The sequence below is a fragment of the Piliocolobus tephrosceles genome, chromosome 1 (genome assembly GCF_002776525.5).
Source record: "Piliocolobus tephrosceles isolate RC106 chromosome 1, ASM277652v3, whole genome shotgun sequence".
Classification (NCBI taxonomy): Eukaryota; Metazoa; Chordata; class Mammalia; order Primates; family Cercopithecidae; genus Piliocolobus; species Piliocolobus tephrosceles.
The window spans coordinates 1656499-1680500 of record NC_045434.1 but is presented as its reverse complement, the minus strand read 5'-3'; the positions used below and the strand labels follow the sequence as shown (position 1 = coordinate 1680500).

Sequence of the window (24002 nt, the reverse complement as noted above, 5' to 3'; positions counted from 1 at the left end):
TTAAAAATCTGGCTGGGTGCGGTGGCTCACGCCTGTAATCCCAGCACTTTGGGAGGCCGAGGCATGTGGATCACGAGGTCAGGAGATTGAGACCATCCTGGCCAACATGGTGAAACCCCGTCTCCACTAAAAATACAAAAAAATTAGCCCGGCGTGGTGGCGGGCGCCTGTGGTCCCAGCTACTCAGGAGGCTGAGGCAGGAGAATGGTGTGAACCTGGGAGGCGGAGCTTACAGTGAGCCGAGATCGCGCCTCTGCACTACAGCCTGGGCAACAGGGTGAGACTCCGCCTCAAAATAAATAAATAAAAATAAAAATTAAAATCTGTACACACTTCTGGACCCAACAAGTCCATGGTTAGGAATCTACCCAAAAGAAATACTGATATAGAATGTAATGTGCAAAGACACAAGAATATTTACTGCAGAAACAGCAAAACGAACCACAAAATGGTGACTGGCCCAAATGTTCAGCAATAAGCAATTAGTTAAGCATGTAACATCTTCACTACAGAACACTGGTAGAGCTGTTAAAAAGAACAGGATTAATTTATATTCCTGACAGAAAAATGTCTTAAATATATTACACGAAAAAAGAAAGTTGCTTTTCTGATAATAAATGTACTGATAATGATTATTTCTAACAGCTAACATTTACTAAACTTCAGGTACCAAGCGCTACACAAAACACTTTACATGCAAGTGGCTTAATCCTGACAACGCTATGAAATGGGTGTTATTAATATTCCCATTTAAAACGATTAACATTTTACCAACCAAAAAATAGAGGTATAGCCCCTAAGTGCAGAATTGGGTTAGGAACCCAAACATTTGGGTTCAGGCCCCTGCGCTCTTTAGGCACCATCGTATCTCCTCTTTCAACATATCGGGGGAAATGCGCACAGAAAACAGAAATTCAGGAAAGACACTTTAAATAGTTAATTATGGACCCCTAAAATGGGTGATTGGCTTTTTACTTTACATGTTAGACAATTCTCTCTGGATTACTCTGTAATCATGTATTACCTTAATCACATGTTCGACAATTCTCTCTGGATTACTCTGTAATCATGTATTACCTTAATCATGGGACAAAAACAAGTCTGCTGAAGCATTCCCTAAGCCCCATTCATAATGTACCAGGAACAAAGGCACAACAGTTGAGAGCGTGGGCTCTAGAGTCAGATAATAGCTATGTCATAGGATAGTGCTGTGAGGACTAAATGAGTTAATAGATACAAGATGATCAGACCAATTCTGGGCACAGACATTCAAGGTATCTGTTTCCCCTGAATCCAACTGTAAGCTCCTTAAAAACCTATCTTCCTCATCTCTGTATAGCCAGAGACTAACTGAGAACAGGCCTTCACAAAAATGTTCACTGGGTTAAAAAAAAAAAATTCCACATATTTGTTAATTTCCCTGGAGCATATTCAGTCATTTGTGACTATTTTCTAATAATGAAAAGTCAACCGTGGCCTTAAGTTATCACAAACACAAAAACTCTTCTGAGTTCAAGAAGACCAAACAGCAGGGATGCATTTGGCTGTGGACTAGCAATTTATTTTGTTCTTTTTTCACATTTTTTGTGGAAAATATGTCCACAAAAACCATTCTAAGAGTTTCAATATTAGAGCCCCAGAATGGCTTACAAGCAACCCAGTGTCTGACAACTTATACATCTCCTTAGAATACTTCTATGCCAGGAAAGCTGACCAGAGAGAACAACAACTGAGGAAGAAAAAATCTGAACAACAGAATAGATTATTTTGTTCTAAGAATAGAAAACTCTTCACTCAAAACACAAAAATGGAATAATCCTAAAGTCAAAATAATACATACATTTATTGTCATTTGCTCTAATTGCAGAGGTGTAGGTTTCAACAGATGTTAACCCTTCATCCAACACTGGTGCCGTGGACTTCTGCGTGAAGACTTTCCTTTAGAAAAAGAAATACATACCTTAGTGTGTAAGAAGATCCCATCTGCTTTAACCCACTTTAGTCCCACCGCCTAGCCTGTCATTTTGGCAATGTAAACTGAGGTTCAGAGAATTCAATACAACTCAAGCTCATTCTGAACAGTCATAGAAAATTTAAAAGTGAATTCAGAAACAATGCTGTACTTGTTTTCCCATTTTCTAATGTTTTTGGCAACAATGGCATGGCCTTAAAGTAGAAATGAAATGATTTTAAAATGCCTGTCAGTATACATTATATTTAAGCCAATTTTTAATAATCTGTGGCCACAGTCTTCAAATAAGTCTGTCAAATATTATGGAATATTTTCTATGAACTCAGTAGAGGCAAGGTTCAATATTTTAATGCTACCTGGAAAGAGTATGATAAATGACTCAGAATAAGAGACCAATGAAACCTGTATTAATCCATATGATGAAAATAAATCCTGGAATATGATGACAGTGTTCCTTTAATATTCTAATCTGATCTTTCTCAAAACCCAATTAAAGCATGCTAATTTTAAAAATTAGGACAAATAGTATTTTAAAGTGAATTCAAGAAAAAGGTAAAGCAACAGTGATACATCACCACAAAATATCAAATAAGCTTACATTTTAAAAGGAACTAGTTAGCCAAGATAGTGAATATGCACCTGGGTTCTCACTGGTAATTCTCATGTGATTCCTTCTCATGTGACTGCTCTTTGCTTTGCAATTGTTGCAATTATCCATCAAAGCCATTGCAATAAATAACACTAGTTTTCATTAAAATTCAAAAAGCATTACAACAAAAACATACTTTGGATAATCCTTTCATATTGGCTTCTCCTACTTTTTCCATGCAGGCCTGGCAAAGATTCCAGCTAATCTAGATTTCTCTTCTCAGGCGTAAAGCATGTGATTTAGTTCAAGATGCAAGGGGTGACTATCATGACACTGAATTGTATAGGCGGTCTGATAAGTCCCTTTCGTTATTTATAAAGTAATGAACCAATTATAATGTCGTAAGTTATGTTTTGTGCCAGTTAATTTTACTAAGTCATCCTTTCTACCACTTGATAATTGAAGCTGTCCCTTCTTTGTATCCTCTACAATGGTGTTATTCAAAGTGCTGACATGCAACCTGTGTCAGTCTTGCAACGAGACAAGGAGCTCTTGTCAGAGGTGAATCAACTGCTTCACTAATCATACTGATTAGTCCAGCTGACTTTCCGAAAAGGAAGCAGTGCACTGATTTCTATTCCAAGGCAAGCTGTTTATCTTGTTGCAGAACATAAACTGACACTCCCAATAGTCTGCTTGATCACACTTTGAATAACTCATCTAATAAAGTGTCAATGAAAATTATTTGGGAATATAATGTTTCAACTAGTCGTTAAAAAACACCAACTTGGGTGCGGTGGCTCACATCTGTAATCCCAGCACTTTGGGAGGCCGAGACGGGCGGATCACAAGGTCAGGAGATCGAGACCATCCTGGCTAACACAGTGAAACCCTGTCTCTACTAAAAAATACAAAAAACTAGCCGGGCGAGGTGGCAGATGCCTGTAGTCCCAGCTACTCGGGAGGCGGAGGCAGGAGAATGCACCACTGCACTCCAGCCTGGGTGACAGAGCGAGACCCCGTCTCAAAAAAACAAAAAACAAAAAAACCCCCACAAACTTAAGAGTCATGTATTGAACAGATGGAAGGAAATAAAACTGTCTGTCATCTCCCCTGTGTTCTACTTTGGTCTACCTATGAAGAGTCCTGTGCCTGATCATCCTGAAACCACAGGAAGCAGAGGGCACAGAGGAACACAGCTGTGAGTGAAATTTTGGTCTTCAACAAAAACAGAATCACCAGAGTTCTGCCTCAATTTATCGTGTCTCTGTATATTTCCAAAATGTCTAGCAGCCAAGCACTGCAAAATTTCACAGTAACTACTAAATAACATACAACTATACAACTAAACTTCTTTTAAAACAGCCAACATTAGGCCAGGCACGGTGGCTCTCGCCTGTAATCCCAGCACTTCAGGAGGCCGACGCGGACGGATCATGAGGTCAGGATATCGAGACCATCCTGGCTAACACAGTGAAATCCCGTCTCTACTAAAAATACAAAAAAAAAAAAAATGAGCTGGGCGAGGTGGTGGGTGCCTGTAGTCCCAGCTACTCAGGAGGCAGAAGAATGGTGTGAACCTGGGAGGCGGAGCTTGCAGTGAGCTGAGATCCGGCCACAGCACTCCAGCCTGGGCGACAGAGCAAGACTCCGTCTCAACAACAACAAAAAAAACCCATTACCAAAATGGAGATGTTAAAGATCTAAAGATCTAAGTGAGATCTAACATGCGCAGAATATTTTATTTCTGGTTCACGATTTCATTAAATGTCTTTTAAAAAGTATTTGAATTTTTCTCCATCAACTTACCCTTCATAGACTGATGGTGCACAAAGAGAAGCTTCAATTCCTTGAACAGGGCTTAAGTGATTCGATTCTGAAAATGCCTCTGCTGCAACTAAGAGATCCTTTGTTTCTGCATCTTCTAAATTGCCTATGAGTCATACAAATAAGAATATTATTTATGCTAAATATTTAGTGATTACCGATAGTCTTGCATTATTACTTTTTAAAAAGTTGTTGGGTCTGCTTTTTTGTTCGTTTAGGTTTGCTGTTATCGGACTGCTAACTCTTTCTTTCTTTCTTTTTTTTTGAGACGGAGCCTCGCTCTGTTGCCCAGGCTGGAGTGCAGTGGTGCGATCTTGGCTCACTGCAAGCTCCGCCTCCTGGGTTCACGCCATTCTCCTGCCTCAGCCTCCCGAGTAGCTGGGACTACAGGCACCTGCCACCATGCCCTGCTAGTTTTTTGTATTTTTAGTAGAAACGGGGTTTCACTGTATTAGCCAGGATGGTCTCGATCTCCTGACCTCGTAATCCGCCTGTCTCGGCCTCCCAAAGTGCTGGGATTCCAGGCATGAGCCACCGCGCCCGGCCAACACTTTCTTCTTTGAATTCTCTGAACCTAGCTCAAAAGCCCCCCCTTAACCTCTCGCTTTTCACTTTTTGCTGAACAGACACTAATGCAACTGTTTTACATATACTAACTCACTTAATCCTCAACATCCAAGAAAGTAGGTAAGAAAACTGCCTATCCCAGCTCATGAAGTGTACTCAGTAAGTACTGAGCTAGGATTCAAATCTAGCTTGCTTCACTCTATAGTGGAGTTTGTGTTATATGAAACTCCACCCACCACAAAAACAATACAGATTTCTGGCTGGGCGCAGTGGCTCACGCCTGTAATCCCAGCACTTTGGGAGGCTGAGGCAGGCAGATCATGAGGTCAGGAGTTCGAGACCAGCCTGGCCAACGAGGTGAAACCCACGTCTACTTATACAAAAATTGGTCAGGTGTGGGTGCACATGCCCGTAATCGCAGCTACTCAGGAGGCTGAGGCAGGAGAATCACTTGAACCTGGGAGGCAGAGGTTGTGGTGAGCTGAGATCACGCCATTGCACTCCAGCTTGGGCACCAAGAATGAAACTCCGTCTCAAAAAAAATACAGATTTCTATTTGAGACTGCCTAATATTGTAAGAATAATCAGTGAAGATAATGCTATGAACATTCTTTTAATAGCTACCATTTAAACATGTTAGTAGAACAAGGCACATCTAAAGAGCAATGTAGGCTGGGAGCAGTGGCACATGCCTATAATCCAGCTACTTGGGAGGCTGAGGCAAAAGAATTATTTGAAACCCGGGAGACGGAGGTTGCAGTGAGCTGAAATAGCCCCACTGTACTCCAGCCTGGGTGACAGAGCAAGACTCTGCCTCATATAAATAAGGCAGTGTAAATTTCTAGACATATGCTATTTATGGGCATAGCGCTAAAGTTCTTAGAGCAATTAATAATACCCATGCTTACTAAGTAAAGATATAGTCCAAACTTCAGTGGACTCTCATCTTAAACTACTTAAGATGCAGATTTTTTTTGAGACGGAGTCCCGCTCTGTTGCCCAGGCTGGAGTGCAGTGACGCGATCTCGGCTCACTGCAAGCTCCGCCTCCCGGGTTCACGCCATTCTCCCGCCTCAGCCTCCTGAGTAGCTGGGACTAGAGGCGCCCGCCACCACGCCCGGCTAATTTCTTTAATTTCTTTTTTGTATTTTTAGTAGAGACGGGGTTTCACCGTGTTAGCCAGGATGGTCTCAATCTCCTGACCTCGTGATCCACCCGTCTTGGCCTCCCAAAGTGCTGGGATTACAGCTTGAGCCACTGTGCCTGGCCTAAGATGCAGATTTTTATGTAAGTATGTGGTTTTACAGCTTTAGAGTTAGGAGTTACCTTTAAATAACCTTGTTAAAACTGTGTGTAGGGTAAGAAACACAAATAGGCTCAGTTTTCTGATCCACCAATTCTAGGTCAAGTCTTTCCCCTTTACGAGGGTTCCCCTGGCCCTGTTGTTAACCAAACTGGATTATAAGGGTTTGTCAATATAGTCCACCACGCTCTATGTGACATGGGAGCAGGTGCCATTTCTACCTGACTGTTTGATCTTCAACACCCAGAATAAACACAGGAGGAGCTAACAGGAATACATACATTAGGAACTCAAAACATTTTTTCATAGGTAGAAGAATATGAAGATAATAAATTCATGAGCCACTGAACTAGTTTTTTTTCTTTTTGAGACAGGGTCTAATTCTGTTGCCTGGGCTGGAGTACAATGGCGCAATCACAGCTCACTGCATCCTCAACCTCAACCTCCTGCATCCAAGCAATCCTCCCCTCTCAGTGTCCTGAGTAACTAGGACTACAGGTGCATGCTACCATGCCCAGCTAATTTTTAAAAATTTTTCTAGAGATGGGGTCTCCCTATGTTGTCTAGGCTGGTCTTGAACTTCTGGGCTCCCAAAGTGCTGGTATTACAGGCATGAGCCACTGTACCCAGCCTGAACATTTATTTTCATTATCCAGTGATTATTTTGGAGGTGAGGACGGAGAGTAGAATGGAATTCTAGAAACGTAAGACTGCTGGATGAGTTTTAAATTGCAATTTGGCAGGGCGCAGTGGCTCACGCCTATAATCCCAGCACTCTGGGAGGTCGAGGAAGGCAGATCACAAGGTCAGGAGTTCGAGACCAGCCTGGCCAATATGGTGAAACCCCATCTCTACTAAAAATACAAAAATTAGCCGGGCGTGGTAGTGGGTGACTGAGGCGGGAGAATCGCTTGAACCCAGTCGGGGGGAGGGGAGGCTGCAGATCGCACCACTGCACTCCAGCCTGGGCAACACAGTGAGACTCCGTCTCCAAAAAACAAATAAATAAAAATTGTAATAATTTGTTCTGTAAAGTTATTTTTCATAGCTACTGGAAGGACTTTCAAGTCAGACGATGGCATCTTACATTTCCTTCAATATTACTATTCTTTTCTTTTCTTTTTTGAGACAGAGTCTCGGTCTGTCGCCCGGGCTGGAGTGCACTGGCCGGATCTCAGCTCACTGCAAGCTCCGCTTCCCGGGTTCACGCCATTCTCCTGCCTCAGCCTCCCGAGTAGCTGGGACTACAGGCGCCCGCCACCTCGCCCAGCTACTTTTTTGTATTTTTTAGTAGAGACGGGGTTTCACCATCTTAGCCAGGATAGTCTCGATCTCCTGACCTCGTGATCCGCCCGTCTCGGCCTCCCAAAGTGCTGGGATTACAGGCTTGAACACCGCGCCCGGCCTTACTATTCTTTTCTAAATTTCATGGCCAAATAAAAAAATCTAACACATAAGTTCTCCTCTGAAATCTCATACCTACTCATGAAGTAAGGTAAGCCACAGTTTTTAAGCCGAAAGAGTAAGATCTGGGCATTATGTCAAGGAACTAGAACACTGTGAGCATATAATATTTAACTCTGATGCTTTCTTTTTGAAACAGGGTCTTGCTCTGTCACGCAGGCTAAAGTACAGTGGTGCAATCATGGCTCACTGAGGTTTCAAACTTCTGAACACTCCCACCATGCCTGGCTAATTTTTAAATTTTTATTTTGTAAAGACAGGGCCTCACTATGTTGACCAGGCAGGTGCTGAACACCTGGGCTCAAGCAATCCTCCAACCTCAGCCTCCCAAAGTGCTGAGATTACTAGCATTAGCCACAGTGCCTGGCTATGATGCTTTTCTTATGGTGGAAAAAATTCTATTATAAACTTTATTGAGGGACATTAATAACAATTTGGAGTATTCAGAAATGAGTTCTTACCCATTTGTTTCTGCGGGTCTGAAGGAGTTACTTCTGGTGCAAATACATCTTTATCTCCATCCTTTTCAGTTTGTTCAGCTACATTAGTAGTTAGTGCAGTGGAAGAGCTTTTGGGCTTACAGGCTGTGAAAACAGTCTCTTCAAGGTCTTCTGGTGACGGGGCATCCTGATACTCTAAGGTAGTCTCATCCGATGTGATTGAAACACTGCTGTTTCCTTTGCTCACATCGAGTTTCTCTAAACTTTGTGACCCCAGATCCATTTCTTGATGCTCCTTTCCAGTGCTGTTCAGGAAAAAAGATGTGGTCCTATCTTTGCTCTTCAGCCATTCAGTTTCTGCTGGAACTGCACATTTTTTAGGCGTAGTAAATACTTCTAATTTGCTATCATCTGCAGCCTATAAAGTAAGATTTTGAAAAAAAAAATTAGTAAATATCACAGTTAAGTCTAGTCCTAAGCTACTCATCCCAGTCATACCCACTCTTTCTTTGCTGTTTTTATCCAAAGTCTCTCCTTAATAAAAATTCATTTGTTCTAAATCCATTCTCTTCTGGTACATAAAAGTTAATGGTGGCTAATGTTTCCCTAATTGGTAATATACCAGTATTTTCAGAAGACTAAAACACAGAACTAGAACTAAAACACAGGCTAGATGACCAATAATCACTGAAAGGTTCCTGTTAATCTACAGTGGATCTAAAGACACACCCTCCTAAATATACAACCAGCTAGAAATAACACAGTATAAGGTAAAAACAAACATAAAAGAAGGACTAAAAAGTAGGAGGTTTGAATCCTAGTCCCAATTCTACCACCATATATCTAGTTGACTACAGCCAACTTGGTGCTTCCGAGCCCTATTTATCTGTAAGATGACGTGTTTGGTTTAGCCAATGGCCCCAGTGTTTCTTTCAGAACTAACCTTTTCTGATTTCATTACTAGCTCCAAGGTTATATACAAAAATCTATCGTGGTATTTAAAAAATTGATTTATGTAACTTTTTACTTGTCAGAGCTAATATATTCTTATTAAAAAATGTCTTTTCTCCCAATTATTATCAAACTTACTCCAGGAATCCATTTTGGGTTGACATCTTCTTCCACAAATGAAATTCTAGTTTCTTTAAGTCGCTGAGGAGACCTTCCAGGTGATGGAGAGGGAGACGCTAAAGGTGTTGATCGAAGAGCAGACCTCAGGATGGACTGAGGAGTGAACTCAGAAAATCCAGAAGTAGTAACTGACATGGCCAAACTTTTAGCTTTCTATGGTAAAGAGCAAATGGAATTACACCATGAAAAGTGGTTATATAAAAACAGAGTGGGTCAACTGAGTCACAACAGTGGTTATCATCTCCATTAACATATCAATAGAAATATTTATTCCGGATTTCTGCAAAGAAAATACAAAATTCTTCCAGAGATTTTTATACGTAAGTCTACGAAACATAAAACTGCATCCACAATTTTTCTAGGCCGGGCGCAGTGGCTCAAGCCTGTAATCCCAGCACTTTGGGAGGCTGAGACGAGCGGATCGTGAGGTCAGGAGATCGAGACCATCCTGGCTAACACGGTGAAACCCCGTCTCTACTAAAAAATACAAAAAAGTAGCCGGGCGAGGTGGTGGGCGCCTGTGGTCCCAGCTGCTCGGGAGGCTGAGGCAGGAGAATGGCGGGAACCCGGGAGGCAGAGCTTGCAGTGAGCTGAGATCCGGCCACTACACTCCAGCCTGGGCGACAGAGCGGGACTCTGTCTCAAAAAACAAAAACAAAAACACAATTTTTCTAAAAGCATTATTTCCAACCTAAATTCAACTAAAAAAATGCCAATTAGTAAGATAAATTACTTAACATTATAGAATTATACAAATCGATTACAGAAAACTACAGTGTAAGACTGTAGTATGTTTCAGAAAAAAAAAATTTCATCACACAAATCCAATAATAACCAAATTATGTACCAGAATCCTCTGAAGATTTTAGTACAATGAATACAAATAATCTGAAATTAGCATGTAAATTTATTTAGTAGAGATAATTCCTTCACTTAACTTAGCCTCTAAAGGCCTAGTAAACAAATTACTGAATCCCATTAGATTATAATAAATTCTGTTAGACATGTTACAAGATCATAACAATTCTTTTTTATAGACTGTTCTGGCAGCAAGTATAAAACGACTCCAATTTCATTTCATTTGAACCTAGCTGCAGAGGATACAAAGTGTGATTTTTTTTTTGACAAATGAAGAAAAATACTATACTGAATATTAACTTATTGAAACCTAATCTTTTCAACTTATTTTAATAACTATTTTAGGAAGAGCATTTATTGAGGTATCTTTTATTCAACTTGAAAAATAAGGATTCCCTAGCTTCTCTATAAATGCTTGATATCCAAACAGAAAACCGAGGGACAATGCGGAGGGGTGAGGGAGTAAGAAAGCTTCTGGGTTTCAATTCAGAACATTAGTCAAGGGGCTAGGAAGATAGTATGTTTAAAAAAAAAAAACTTTAAAAAGGAAAGGTTTAAAAAGACCACCACTAGCAGATATCACAAGTTGAGTGCTGTGATTTCTCAGCTAATAACTTGTGAGATGGGAAAAGGCAATTTAAAGAGGGATACCAAAGTAGGAAGGAGTAACAGTTTTGTCAAAGGAGTCAAAGAATTTAAGTAAATACAAATAAACCGAAGAACTCAATAGCATTTGATAGAAGAAATAACAGCATAATGATATCAGAAATGGAGCTTATGTAAAAATAAAATAAAAACAAACTCAAGAACCTGAAAGTATTACAAAGGACAAAGACAAATTCGCAATAACCACACAGAACCTTATATTACATTTAAGAAAATAATGTAATTGTTAACTTTAAGCAGGAAGGGATAAATTTAATCAGCTCGGTTTTTAGAAGATGTAAAAACATAAAAAGATGCTTAAAGCATTTCCCAGCACTCCCCAAACGTATCAGTTATAAATTGCTTATTTTTCTCCTTGCTACTTGAAAAATAAGAGCAATCTAGTGTCATTGTGAATGCTAGATGCATAAATACTAACCTTAACTACAAGAGGAGTTTCAAGCAAATGTAATTCTGAAGTCCTGGAGATAGCATGAGGTGATCCTTTTAATTGTGAACTTGAGGACAGTGAACGGGATACTAGGTACAAAGGAGATTTCACAGAGCATTGCTGAATAAACTCCGAACACTGAGAAGGCTGGGGGACAGGCTGAACAACCAAATCTAGCAGTCTGTAATCAGAATATGCATTTATTGAGTTATACTGAAAAACCAAAAGACTTTAGTACCCCATTTAATCAAACCTCTATATTCACTGGTAACTATGACAGCCACATGCAAATACAAATTCAGTCAAGTATATTAAAGTAATCCAAAGTGCCACCATGCATTCAAAAAGTCAGAAAATTATTCATAGCAAAACAGAATTAAGAATTGCATGTAGCAACTGATTTTTAAAAAGAGTTTGGGCCGGGCGCGGTGGCTCAAGCCTGTAATCCCAGCACTTTGGGAGGCTGAGACGGGCGAATCACGAGGTCAGGAGATTGAGACCATCCTGGCTAACACGGTGAAACCCCATCTCTACTAAAAAATACAAAAAACTAGCCAGGCGAGGTGGTGGGCGCCTGTAGTCCCAGCTACTCGGGAGGCTGAGGCAGGAGAATGGCGTGAACCCGGGAGGCGGAGCTTGCAGTGAGCTGAGATCCGGCCACTGCACTCCAGCCCGAGCGACAGAGCGAGACTCCGTCTCAAAAAATAAAAATAAAAAAAAAAATAAAAAAATAAAAAGAGTTTGCGTCGTCCTCCTTCCCTTTACCTGTATTTACTGAGCTCTCGCTATGTGCCTAGCATCTATTTTCAAGTGAAGATGAACTGCCAATTATTTAAAACACTAAAGAAAAACAGGACAAAGCTTCCCTGGCAATTCATTTACTAAAATTCATTAACATGCAAAATATCCATTCACTTACATGTAATATATATAATGAAAATTGGTTCATTTTGCCTTTATGGTTCTGATTACAATAAAGACTAGACTGACCACCCCCTCCCCACAACCAAAAGTTAACTTTTTCAAATCAATGAGTTTGGTGACAAAGTACAACGTTAAGACTCTACTACAAGGTTTTCCATAATGTCCTAGTCCCAGTGATAAAACTGATCACACTGATTACTTGTGCATGTATAACCCAAGTAAGTTTTAAAGCTTAATATATAGATGCATTTCAACTCAAAAGTCGAGTTTTCAGGTGGTAATTTTTGGTGGACCATTTGCACAGGTCACTCTTTTCTCGATTTCCTAATAAACAGTCTATCTTATGGTTGTATTTCCTAGCAGTAAAAACAATCCCTTTTTATTTCCCCCAAATGCCAATGTGGCTCACCTGAGAATAACCAGAAAAGTAGAGTATGCTCTGGAGCCCAGAAATACAAACTTGTAGTTGCAGGACCCTCCCTGTCATTCTATCTATCGGGGCGGTAGACTCACAGGGGTGACAGTGGGGAAACATTTAAAGGTCTTCCCACTTGTTATTCTGTATCAAACACAGCTTTTAGATTTCTACCAAACCAAGAATACCCAATCAGGCTGCTAGACATTTCTTTTCTTCTAGATTCTCCTCTTTCTCTATCTCATTTGCATGTAAATTCTGTACTTGGATTCAATTCAAACTTGGAAAACAGTTTGCTCACATTGTTAAATGTTTGCATTGTGTTAATATTTATGTTTAAGGTACTCATTTATGAATGACTGCTTCTCAAAAGCAAGGACTGTGCAACAAAAGCAACCTACCAAGTCAAAGCAAAACTCCTGCATCAACAAGACTTAGTATTTCAACATTAAAGCTTCTAAGGAAAATCTTCTTAAGGTATTTTCTAAATGAAATGTGAAATACTGCACTAGGTCTCAGGTCTTCAATCCTGAGACCAAATATTCTTTCAGATAATCTTTTCTGATTTCATTACTATCTGCAAGGTTATATACAAAAATCTACAGTGGTATTTAAAAAATTGATTTATGTAACTTTTTACTTGTTAGAGCTAATTTTTTTTTACTATAATCCATATAAAGAATACATCCTATATCACATAAAAATATCAATTACATAAATTAGCACTTTAGCCTTACTATATGATGTACCCACGGATGTTATCTATTTTGCTGTATTTCACTGCAAGATATACTGTCTACGCAGTAATGCAAACTCAGTATGAAAAACACATAAGGTAAATATTCAAAACCCAATTGGCTCTCTTCCATCTGAGTTAATATTGCCTTTAAGGACCTGAGGCCATTAATCAACGGTCTTTTAACTTCTATTATTGCTCCCCCCAACCTCAGAGCTATTAAATTACAAAAAGACCAAGGGGACTTGCAGGAAAAAAAAAAAAAATCAGAATTACTGGTAGAAAAAAAGAATGTCAGTAATAATGACTTTCATTTAAAATATCTTCTTTCCACTTAAAACACCATCTTACCAGAGTAAATAAAGGTAAACAACCTAACTAAATTTAGTGCAAAAAAAGAAAAATCCTTTCAACCTTTAAAATATGTCTATTATTACACTCTATACTTTTGGCCTCAGTTGTTTCTATGACCTTACCTCAAGTATCTTTTTCTTAGTATCAAAAATTCAGATAATCTTGTAATGATTATCTATAATCATTATAAATACCTTAAACAATGTAATTTTGTCCTTGATAAAACACTAAAAAATTTGCAATGATCCTGGGCATATTAAGAACAAATAATCAATACATTAAGATACATACTCTGTTCTCTGTGGTAGATAATTATGAACACTTTTCAACTAACCAATGCTCGTAAATACTTGCAATCACAATTTCATCTTGGATACAAAACTTCAAGTTAACTATTTTTGTAACACCACACGTAAGATGTAAAAGTGCTGCATCTGAAGCAACACAAGACATTTTAGTAGGCAATGCTGAACAGAAGAAAACTTCAGTGGGCTACCCAAGATTAATTTGTAACTAAGTGTAAAAACAATCTTCATTTAGAGGTCTGGTAACAAGGAGGTAACAAGGAAAGTAAGTTAACAGTTTGCTCACCAGACAAACTCCACTCCCGTCCACTAAGCAGTCTGAAATTAATTAAAGTTTTCAGTACAATACCTGATGTAACATTTCCTAAAATTACTGCTGCCCAAAGTATAATAAAAAGCAAACATTAAAATATTCATTTAATAATTTAAGATAGTCTATAAAATGTTAAAGATAATTAAAAATTATCATTGTAATTATCAACTAACATTGTGTCTCTAAGAATGATTTAATAAATTCTTACCTAGAAATTTTTTGTGATGCTTTTGAAACTGGTGTTCCAAAAAATGCCTCAGGCAGCTCTGGAGCTGGGAGTGAATACACTACAGGAGATGGTTCTTCTATTTTTGAACTACAAAAATAAAAATTTAACTACTAATGTATCACAAGGTGCACTGGTAACAAGTGGATTAGATGGGAGAACAAAGGGTTTTCATTTTTTTTACTTTGTACATTTCCGCATTGCTTACAAATAACAATGAACATTTCACTTTTAAAGGTTTTTAAAAATTCTTCTAAGAAACAGAGTTTATCTTTTTTACTTACACTAATACTATAAACTTAGGCAATGAGAGTGGATTGCTGATGTCCAGTAAAGATTCACATGCAGCATGACTATGAAACATGTAAGAAAACATACCTATTATAAGGTGTGGTGCTACTTATAGCTTCTTTGCTTGCCCAAACTTCTCCAATTTTAGATAACACATTGTTGATGAAAACAGATCTTGTCAACACAGTTCCTGTTACAACTTGCTTTGGAACTGCTGATAATGGCTTGGGTCTAGAAACTGTAAAATGAAGAATGTTGGAATTAACTGTATCTCTAACAAACAGGATTTTAATAAAAGCATACGAAAGAATGATTATAAAAAACAACCACACATTACGTGGTAAGAGTAGCTAAAAATTATATAGATAATTTTTCGTTTTTTAAGACCAGTCTTGCCCTATCACTCAAGCTGGAGTGCAGTGGCATGATCTCGGCTCACTGTAACCTCTGCCTCCTGGGTTCAAGCCATTCTCTGGCCTCAGCTTCCCAAGTAGCTGGGATTACACACGTAGCCACCATGCCTGGCTAATATTTTTTTTTTTTTTTTTTTTTTTTTTGGAGACGGAGTCTTGCTCTGTCGCCCAGGCTGGAGTGCAGTGGCACGATCTTGGCTCACTGTAACCTCTGCCTGCTAGGCTCAAGGGATTTTCCTGCCTCAGCCTCCTGAGTAGCTGGGACTACAGGCATGCGCCACCATGCCCTGCTAATTTTTGTATTTTTTGTTTTTGTTTTTGAGACAGAGTCTCGCTCTTGTTGCCCAGGCTGGAGTGCAGTGGCGCGATCTTGGCTCATTGCAAGCTCTGTTCCCCGGGTTCACGCCATTCTACTGCCTCAGCCTCCCGAGTAGCTGGGACTACAGGTGCCTGCTACCATGCCCAGCTAACTTTTTGTATTTTTTAGTAGAGATGGGGCTTCACCGTGTTAGCCAGGATGGTCTCAATCTCCTGACCTCGTGATCCACCCGCCTCGGCCTCCCAAAGTGCTGGGATTACAGGCATGAGCCAATGTGCCCAGCCATGTGTTTTGTTTTTTTTAAACAAATTGAAGGTCTGTGACAACCCTGTGTCCAGCAAGTCTACTGGCACCATTTTTTCAACAGCATGTGCTAACTCCACTGACTAGCTGTTCCCCCTTGTCTCTCCCTTTCCCTGAGGACCTCCCTTATTCCCTGAGACTGACAATATCTAAAAATTAAACCAACAAATAACCCTACAAAGACCTCAGGTTGTTCATGTGAAAGGAAGAGTCGCATGTCTATGACTTTAAATCAAAAGCTAAACCTCTTATGCCAGTTAGCCAAGTTGTAAATGCAAAAAAGAACCTGAAGGAAATTAAAAGCACTACTTCAGTGAACACATGAATGGGAAGTCAATGCCTGGCTTCAAAGGACAGGGTGACTCTGCAGCTGGGGGTTAATGTACTCGATGACTTTAAATTAAAAGCAATCACCATTCCAAAAATCTCATGGCCCTTAAGAATGATGGGAAATCTACTATGCCTGCCTTCTATCAATGGAAAAAGCCTAGATGAAAATACATCTGTTGACAGCATGGTTTACCGAATATTTTAAGCCTATTGTTGAGAACTACTCAGCAAAAAAAAAAAAAAAAAAGTCTTTTCAAATATTACTGCTCACTGATAATGCACCTGGTCACCCAGGAGCTCTGATGATGTACAGGGAGACGAATGCTATTAGCAGGCATGAAAACACAACATCCATTCTGTAACCCTGGATCACAGAGTCATCTCGATTTTCAAGATATAATTTAGAAATACATTTCATAAAGCTATAGTTGTCACAGTGATTCCTCTGAGAGATCTGAACAAAGTCCTTTGAAAACCTTCTGGAAAGGATTCACCATTCTAGATGCCATTCAGCACATTCGTAATTCCTGGGAGGAGTCAAACTGTACAATAAGAGGAGTTTGGAAGAAGGTGATTCCATCTTTCATGAATAACTAACTTTGAGGGCTTCAAGACTTCAGTGGAGAAAACAACCGCAGATATGGGGGAAAGAGCAAGAGAACTAGAATGAGAAGCAGAGCCTGGGCCAGGCACGACAGCTCATGCTTGTAATCCCAGCACTTTCGCAAGCCAAGGTGGGAGGATCACTTGAGGCCATGAGTTTGAGAAAAGCCTGGGCGACATAGTGAGGCCCTCTCTACAAAAGATAGCCAGGCATGGTGGCACACACCTGTAGTCTCAGCCACTCGGAAAGCTGAGGCAGGAGGATCACTTGAGCTCAGGAGGTCAAGGCTACAATGAGCTATGATCATGCCATGGTACTAGAGTGTCTGTGACAGACCAAGACCTTGTCTCTTAAAAAAACAAAAACAGACTAAAGATGTGATAAATTGCTGTCATCTCATGATAAAACATGAATAAATGAGGAATTGTTTCTTACAGATAGACAAACAAGTGGATTCTTGAGACGGAATCTGCAGTGTTGAGATGATAAAGTGTAACAGATGGGGGTCTCCAGGGATTACAGGAATTTCACATTTAAAAGAGAAAAGTATAATACGTAAGCGATATTGTAATTACTAGCTCCTCTAAAGAGGAATCTAGTAAAAATACCCTAAACTTTCTAGCTAAAAGAGGGTATAAAACCTAAAAAAAAAAAAAAAAAAAAGAAAACCCCGAGGCTATTTAACTTCTCAGGGACGGGTGTCTTTCCCAGGACAGGAAAACGGTTGTGTATCAAACACCTCCTCCTCAGAACCAAAAATGCTTGAAAATGGCTGGATTCTGTCATATATAAATTCCCAATTTGGGTATTTTAACAAAGCCTTTTTATAAAAAGCTACAAGAGCTGGAATCAGACCCTTTTAAATAAGATAAACAATACAACTGAGCCTTCAAAAAACTAAAAACAACTAACCAAGCAAACAAAAAGTGACTGCTGGCCGGGCGCGGTGGCTCAAGCCTGTAATCCCAGCACTTTGGGAGGCCGAGGCGGGCGGATCACGAGGTCAGAAGATCGAGACCATCCTGGCTAACACGGTGAAACCCCGTCTCTACTAAAAAAAAATACAAAAAACTAGCCGGGCGAGGTGGCGGCGCCTGTAGTCCCAGCTACTTGGGAGGCTGAGGCAGGAGAATGGCGTGAACCCAGGAGGCGGAGCTTGAGTGAGCTGAGGTCCGGCCACTGCACTCCAGCCTGGGCGACAGAGCAAGACTCCATCTCAAAAAAAAAAAAAAAAAAAAAGACTGCTGCTCCCACTGTAGCCTTGCTGAACTTGCTAAACCTTTGGACTTATCCGTCCCATAAGTGGCAGGAAATAACTAGCTGGAGGGGCACTTACCCAAATGCTAGGACCATGAAAAAGGGTGGTGGCTCATTTTTCTAACCAGCTTGACATGGGGGCCACAAAATGGCCCCCATGTCTTAGGACAGTGGTTACAAGTTGCCTATTAATGAGAAAAGCTTAAAAACAAACCGTGGGTCAGATATTAATGGTCTAGGTCCTCAGTTACCCAGAGTGCTAAAAACAGAGACACCATTCGCTTACTGATGAGAGGATGTTACAATAGAAACTTAAAACTAAGGGGCAGCCACATCAAGGTATGCCAGATCCTTAACCCTGCCATGTTCCTGCCCACCTCCCAGGAACTGCTCCTACACAAATACTCAACCACTATTGGTAAAATGTATTCTAGTCAAAAGGACCTAAAAAACAAACCCTTTCAGAACTCTGAAGTTAACAAAGTCTTGGTTTGTAAATCAGAGTAACATCATAAAAAGGGGCCGAGAAAAACAAAGTATACAATGCTGTCCTCACTTGGAGTTAAGGAGGCTAACAGCCTACAATCCCTGACTAGAGAGAGCCTTGTCTTCAGGACAGGCTAAGGCCACCACATCTCCACAGACTCTAAGTATGCTTTCTCTGTAATCCATGCCTACAGTGCTTTTTTTTTGAGGCCTCCTGACTGCAGACAATGAGGAGATTAATCATATTAAAAATATTACAGCTATTAGAGGCAGCAGTACAGTTACCTAAAAGGGTAGCGGTGGCCTGCCAGGGTCACCAAAAAAATAAAAAATAAAAATTTGAGGTTATTAAAAATAATAATAACCTAAAGACACAGCTACTAAAAAGATAACCCAAACGTGAACTTTACAAATGACCTGATCCCAGGCATCCTACTCCACAAGCCCCGGCCTCAGTGTTCACCTCCGGAATTAAAGCCAAATGGGAAGGGTATTTTCCACATTTAGATTCAGAATGACCAAAAAAAAGAAAAAAAAATCTAGATTCCCAAAAACCTAGGGTGGTCTATAACTAAATATGGTCATAGATCATCACATCATAGTAAAAAACAAAACAAATCTTATGCAATTAGTTAATAAAGATACCGGATCTAAAAGATAAAACATCAAGGATATAACAGGTATCTCCAGTTTGTACAAAATAATACCCAGATCGGGGCTCCCTTGTGACTCCACTAACCTAAGCTGTCCAGCTGGGGTGGCATGCCAGGAAAAGACTGACAAGAAGACTTTACAGTGATGCCCCAGCACCCAAAAACTTCAGGTACCTACTAGTGTAGACACCTTTACTGGCTAAATAAAAGCCTTCCCTTGTCACACAAAAAGACAAACGAGGTTGTCAGAGTTTTAATCAAAGACATCATCTTGGGGTTTTTGGCTTACTCTGACCAATCCAGAGTGACAACAGAACTGCCTTCATTTACAAAGTTACTCAGGGGGTGTCCTCTGCCTTGGAGATTTAATAGAGGAGGGTACACACAACTTAAGAAACCTCAGTCATCTAAAAAGGTCAAGCATAGTAATAACACCGTAACCAACTATGCCAGGAAACTCAAAAACTGACTAAAGCTCCTTCCCATCGCACTATCACGGGTGCTGGAAGGGAGTGGGACTTGGCCCTTTCCAATTACTATATAGAAGAGCTTGCTTGGCATGATTGAACCTTCAACGTGCGCTGCTGTTGAGACCGAGAGGGCAGTAAAACATGCTGTCGATTTTAAAACATACAAACTCTCAAAATATATGAAACCACCATCTTCTAGTTCCCACTGAGGTTAAGCTTCACCCATATTAACCTACAGACTGGGTTCACCCTAAGACTCAAAAATCCTAATCACCTCCAGACCAACTAAACTCTGTTTGGACCTTGTGCTATTAACCACTCACTCTTCTCCTAAAATTCAGGGGCTCAGACCCTAAAAACCATCCTTCCTGAGTGAATGCGGCACCACAGCCCTCAGATCAGGCTCTACTAGGTTCAACTTATTCCTATAAGCCAGTCTCTGACTTCCGGGGAAGGAATATTACACATTAAGTAAAATGTGCCCTTGCCATACTCGATATATTCAAACTTTCCCCCTTATAGAACTCTCCATACTCATTACTCTTCTGTAAAATAAAAAAATCTTAACTGGTGATACATTACCATATAAAAAATAAACTCCCTCTACTGTTCAGTCCCTTTTATTACTGTGGCTGATGGTCTCTGGAAAGACAATACACTAGTTAATTTCTCCTGCATCACAGCAAAGGGAAATAATCTGTCCCAATACTGAATATACGATAGACACCCACAAGCCTAGCCTGTCCAAGCCAAGCAATTTGTGGTGACCTCAAACTTCATTTTCACCCCACAAAAGTGGAGTAAGCTTCCCTTTCCTGCAGTTATCCCCTCCACAAAAACATTCCTTGTGTCACCTTGACTAACACATCTATAGTAAATACTACTTACTGTATAAGTCCTACTAAACTATTCAGCTGCAGGTCAAATATACAGGCACTATGATATTCTTTCAACACAGACTTGTTATACTGACAAAAGATCTGACCCAAAAGGGAGGTACCGGCTGCTGCTTCTGACACTACCACCTGCCACCTCAATACTACTACACTACTGTCCTGACGCAATCACCATTCATATTTCAATATTAAAAATAGTATGTTAAAATATTTAGTATTTAAGTATTTTTTAATAATAGAGACAACCCACTAAATAAAACTCAAGACAAAGAGTGCCAAACTCCAGTTTCTAGTATATACAAGTAGACATGCCAACAACTTATGATAAAATTTCAGCTGACTAAAGAGACTGAGACCATCTTTGATGTGGGCCTCTGTCTCCCTTACATAAAGATGACACCTAAAGCCAAATAACATACTATTAAATGTCTCTCTCTTCAGACAAATACATGTCCCTCTGAGGCATGTATTCCTCTACATGCTAAGCAAACAAAAAGTGACTGCTGCTCCCACTGTAGCCTTGCTTAACTTGCTAAACCTTTGGACTTATCTGTCCCATAAATGGCAGGAAATAGCTAGCTGGGGGAGCACTTTCCAAATGCTAGGACGACTAAAAAGGGCGGTGGCTCATTTTTCTAATCAACTTGACACGGTGGCCATGAAATGGCCACCCAAAAAAATATATACCCCACTGCCAAGCTGCCTTGGATTCCTTCCCTTCACCCTGTTTAACATTAACTTATCCCTACATCTTGAACCTCTCAATAAGATCTGTATCTTCCAAATTTAAAAAATTCAACTATAGCTGCTCTTACTACAACAATACCAGCCATTACAACCTATCCTGAGAGATCTTGAAATATATTTAAATTTAGCATCTAAAAATTTTCACTCCTTTAACATCTCTAGACACGCATCCCTGATCAACATTAAAAAGTTACAAAAAAAACTGACCTCCGGCTCTCAGCCCTTAAGAATGAGGAGTGACATATCTCCAGGGAGAAAATTTGTAAACAGAGAGAGAGAGAGTCTCCCAGGATTACAGAAATTTAATCAACAATCAGCCTGTTTTACAGCCTCCCGCTATTTAGCCGGTTTCTTCCTAAACCCTATGTAAAATATTAGTCACGTACTTTGTTAAAACCATCTCCTGACAGGTCAACAACTTCTAGATAAACCAGAATGAACTTTCTTTACCACCATACTAAAGTCTCCACCCCTGGAGGTGCTACGGCTTCCTCACCATGACAGAGACCTACATACTGACATCATCACTAAGTCGACACAACAGGGACCACTCCTTCACATACAACGACACAACCTCTCCCCTCTCCAGAAAACCCTCCTGTCACTCTCCCTCAGCTAGACACTGCTTTGGAGAATCCTCCCGGTGTTGTCCTCCTTACCTAGAAGCCAAATAATAAAAAGTCCGATTGACCAAAACCTGCCTTCTTATAGAGTAGTTTGTTACTCAACAGGCATTTAGAATATTACATAAACTTAAGATGACAGGGCAGAGGCAGGGTTTGAGAGGACTGACTCATTCTGAAAGAAGTTCTATGGCTAAAATGCTATCAAACAGTATTACATGCTACCGAGAAACTCTAGTGAAAGGAAGAGTAAATTGACATGGCAAACTTCACTGTGTCGTCGTAAGAAACTGTCACAGCCACTTCAACCTTCAGTAATCACCAGGCTGATAAGTCAGCAGCCATCAACACTGAGATAAGATCCTCTATTGGCAAAAGGATTACACCTCACAGAAGGCTCAGATGATCGTTAGCATTTTTTTTAGCAATATTGCATTTCAAAATTAAAGTATGTACACTGGTTTTAAGAATAATGCTACTGCACACTTAAAAGAATAGTGTAAGGCCGGACGCGGTGGCTCAAGCCTGTAATCCCAGCACTTTGAGAGGCCGAGACGGGCGGATCACGAGGTCAGGAGATTGAGACCATCCTGGCTAACATGGTGAAACCCTGTCTCTACTAAAAAATACAAAAAACTAGCCGGGCGTGGTGGCGGGCACCTGTAGTCCCAGCTACTCGGGAGGCTGAGGCAGGAGGATGGCGTGAACCCGGGAGGCAGAGCTTGCAGTGAGCTGAGATCCGGCCACAGCACTCCAGCCTGGGCGGCAGGGCGAGACTCCGTCTCAAAAAAAAAAAAAAAGTAGTGTAAACACTATGCAACGGGAAACCAAAAATTCAGAAGACTAGCTTTATCGTGATAGTCACTTTATTGCAGTGATCTGGAACCAAACCAGCAATATCTCCAAGGTATGCCTGTGTTAGCGAAAGTCGCTAAATTTAAGGTGGTTTCAGAAAATTATTCAGTATCATTTTTGATCCAATAGATGATGATATTCTTCAATGAAATTCTTACCTAATCGAAAAACTGATGATGTTGACAGATGATAAGGCTTAGCTCGTTCAACAGCTAATTTTCGATGGACTCTAGGAAGGATTTTTCCATACTGGTCTAATATAGAATTTCGAGCCAGTGATCTCTCCCGCAAACGAGGATCACGATCATTCTATTAAATATCAAAATTGGTAAGAAATTTAATCTTCAAAATGTTAGGTGCCATAATTCTATATTTACCATTTAAAATAAAACTACGAATATCCAAAAATATCTTCCTCCTACCTACATATCTATTTTTCTAAACCAAGAACTTTATCCACATATATAATTGTTTCATCAATCCTTACCCATCAATAAATTCCAAATCTCTGCTACCAAGCCTTCATTCTTCACAACTAATAAAAACAATGGTCATTAAGCATCCATACGTGTCAGGCAACATTCTACTTTACACACATCTCTGTGCATCCTCAAAACCACCTCACAAGGAGATGTGATCATTTTATAGTTGATAAAACCAAGACTGAGAGTGTGTCCCAAGCACACAGAGTAAATGAAGAATTAGTCTGACCCTCGAAGTCCAATGATCTTTGTACTATATGACGCTTACTGCTGGCCTCTATGTCTTCCTCTACCACACAATGATCTTTGTACTATGTAACTCCTACTGCTGGCCTCTCCATCTTCCTCTTGTTTTCCCTGAGTGAAATGGCATTATTGTAGGCAGACATCAGAACATAAATGGCATACATAAGAGAATCAGGTAGTAATACCGTGTTCCCAATTCTGTTACGGAGATAACTGAGGATTCAAAGTAATGCTAGGCACAGTGGTTACCAAACTGTAAACTCTTATATAACAAACCAAAAAAGTCTCCAGTTTTCCTTATTCTCTTATCCCCCATAATAAGACAACTTGAATCATACCATAACATTAATCTTCAGAGTTTGGTTCAGCTTCAAGGCAGGCACATAATTGGCACGCTGCAAATGGTGCACTAAAAGGAATTCATGATTCTGAACACTGGCACTGGACTGCAAAAAATTCACTAAACATTCCTAAAAAGAACAAAATAGACTGTCAACTACCAATTTA

The 24002-nt window shown here is 40.0% G+C and overlaps 1 protein-coding gene across 2 annotated transcripts in view; it reads right to left on the bottom strand.

Annotated features, from left to right (window-relative positions):
* Positions 1-24002, bottom strand: part of AHCTF1 (AT-hook containing transcription factor 1) — a 97774-nt gene that overhangs the window by 15763 nt on the left and 58009 nt on the right. For both annotated transcript variants that reach the window (XM_023216126.3, XM_023216128.3), the window contains exons 23-31: positions 23834-23965; positions 22926-23076; positions 14899-15049; positions 14503-14610; positions 11236-11428; positions 9252-9446; positions 8184-8580; positions 4371-4494; positions 1841-1938 (exon numbers count right to left, since the gene is read on the bottom strand). In XM_023216126.3, the coding sequence (XP_023071894.2) occupies positions 1841-1938; positions 4371-4494; positions 8184-8580; positions 9252-9446; positions 11236-11428; positions 14503-14610; positions 14899-15049; positions 22926-23076; positions 23834-23965 (1549 nt within the window). The remainder of the gene's footprint in view (positions 1-1840; positions 1939-4370; positions 4495-8183; positions 8581-9251; positions 9447-11235; positions 11429-14502; positions 14611-14898; positions 15050-22925; positions 23077-23833; positions 23966-24002) is intronic.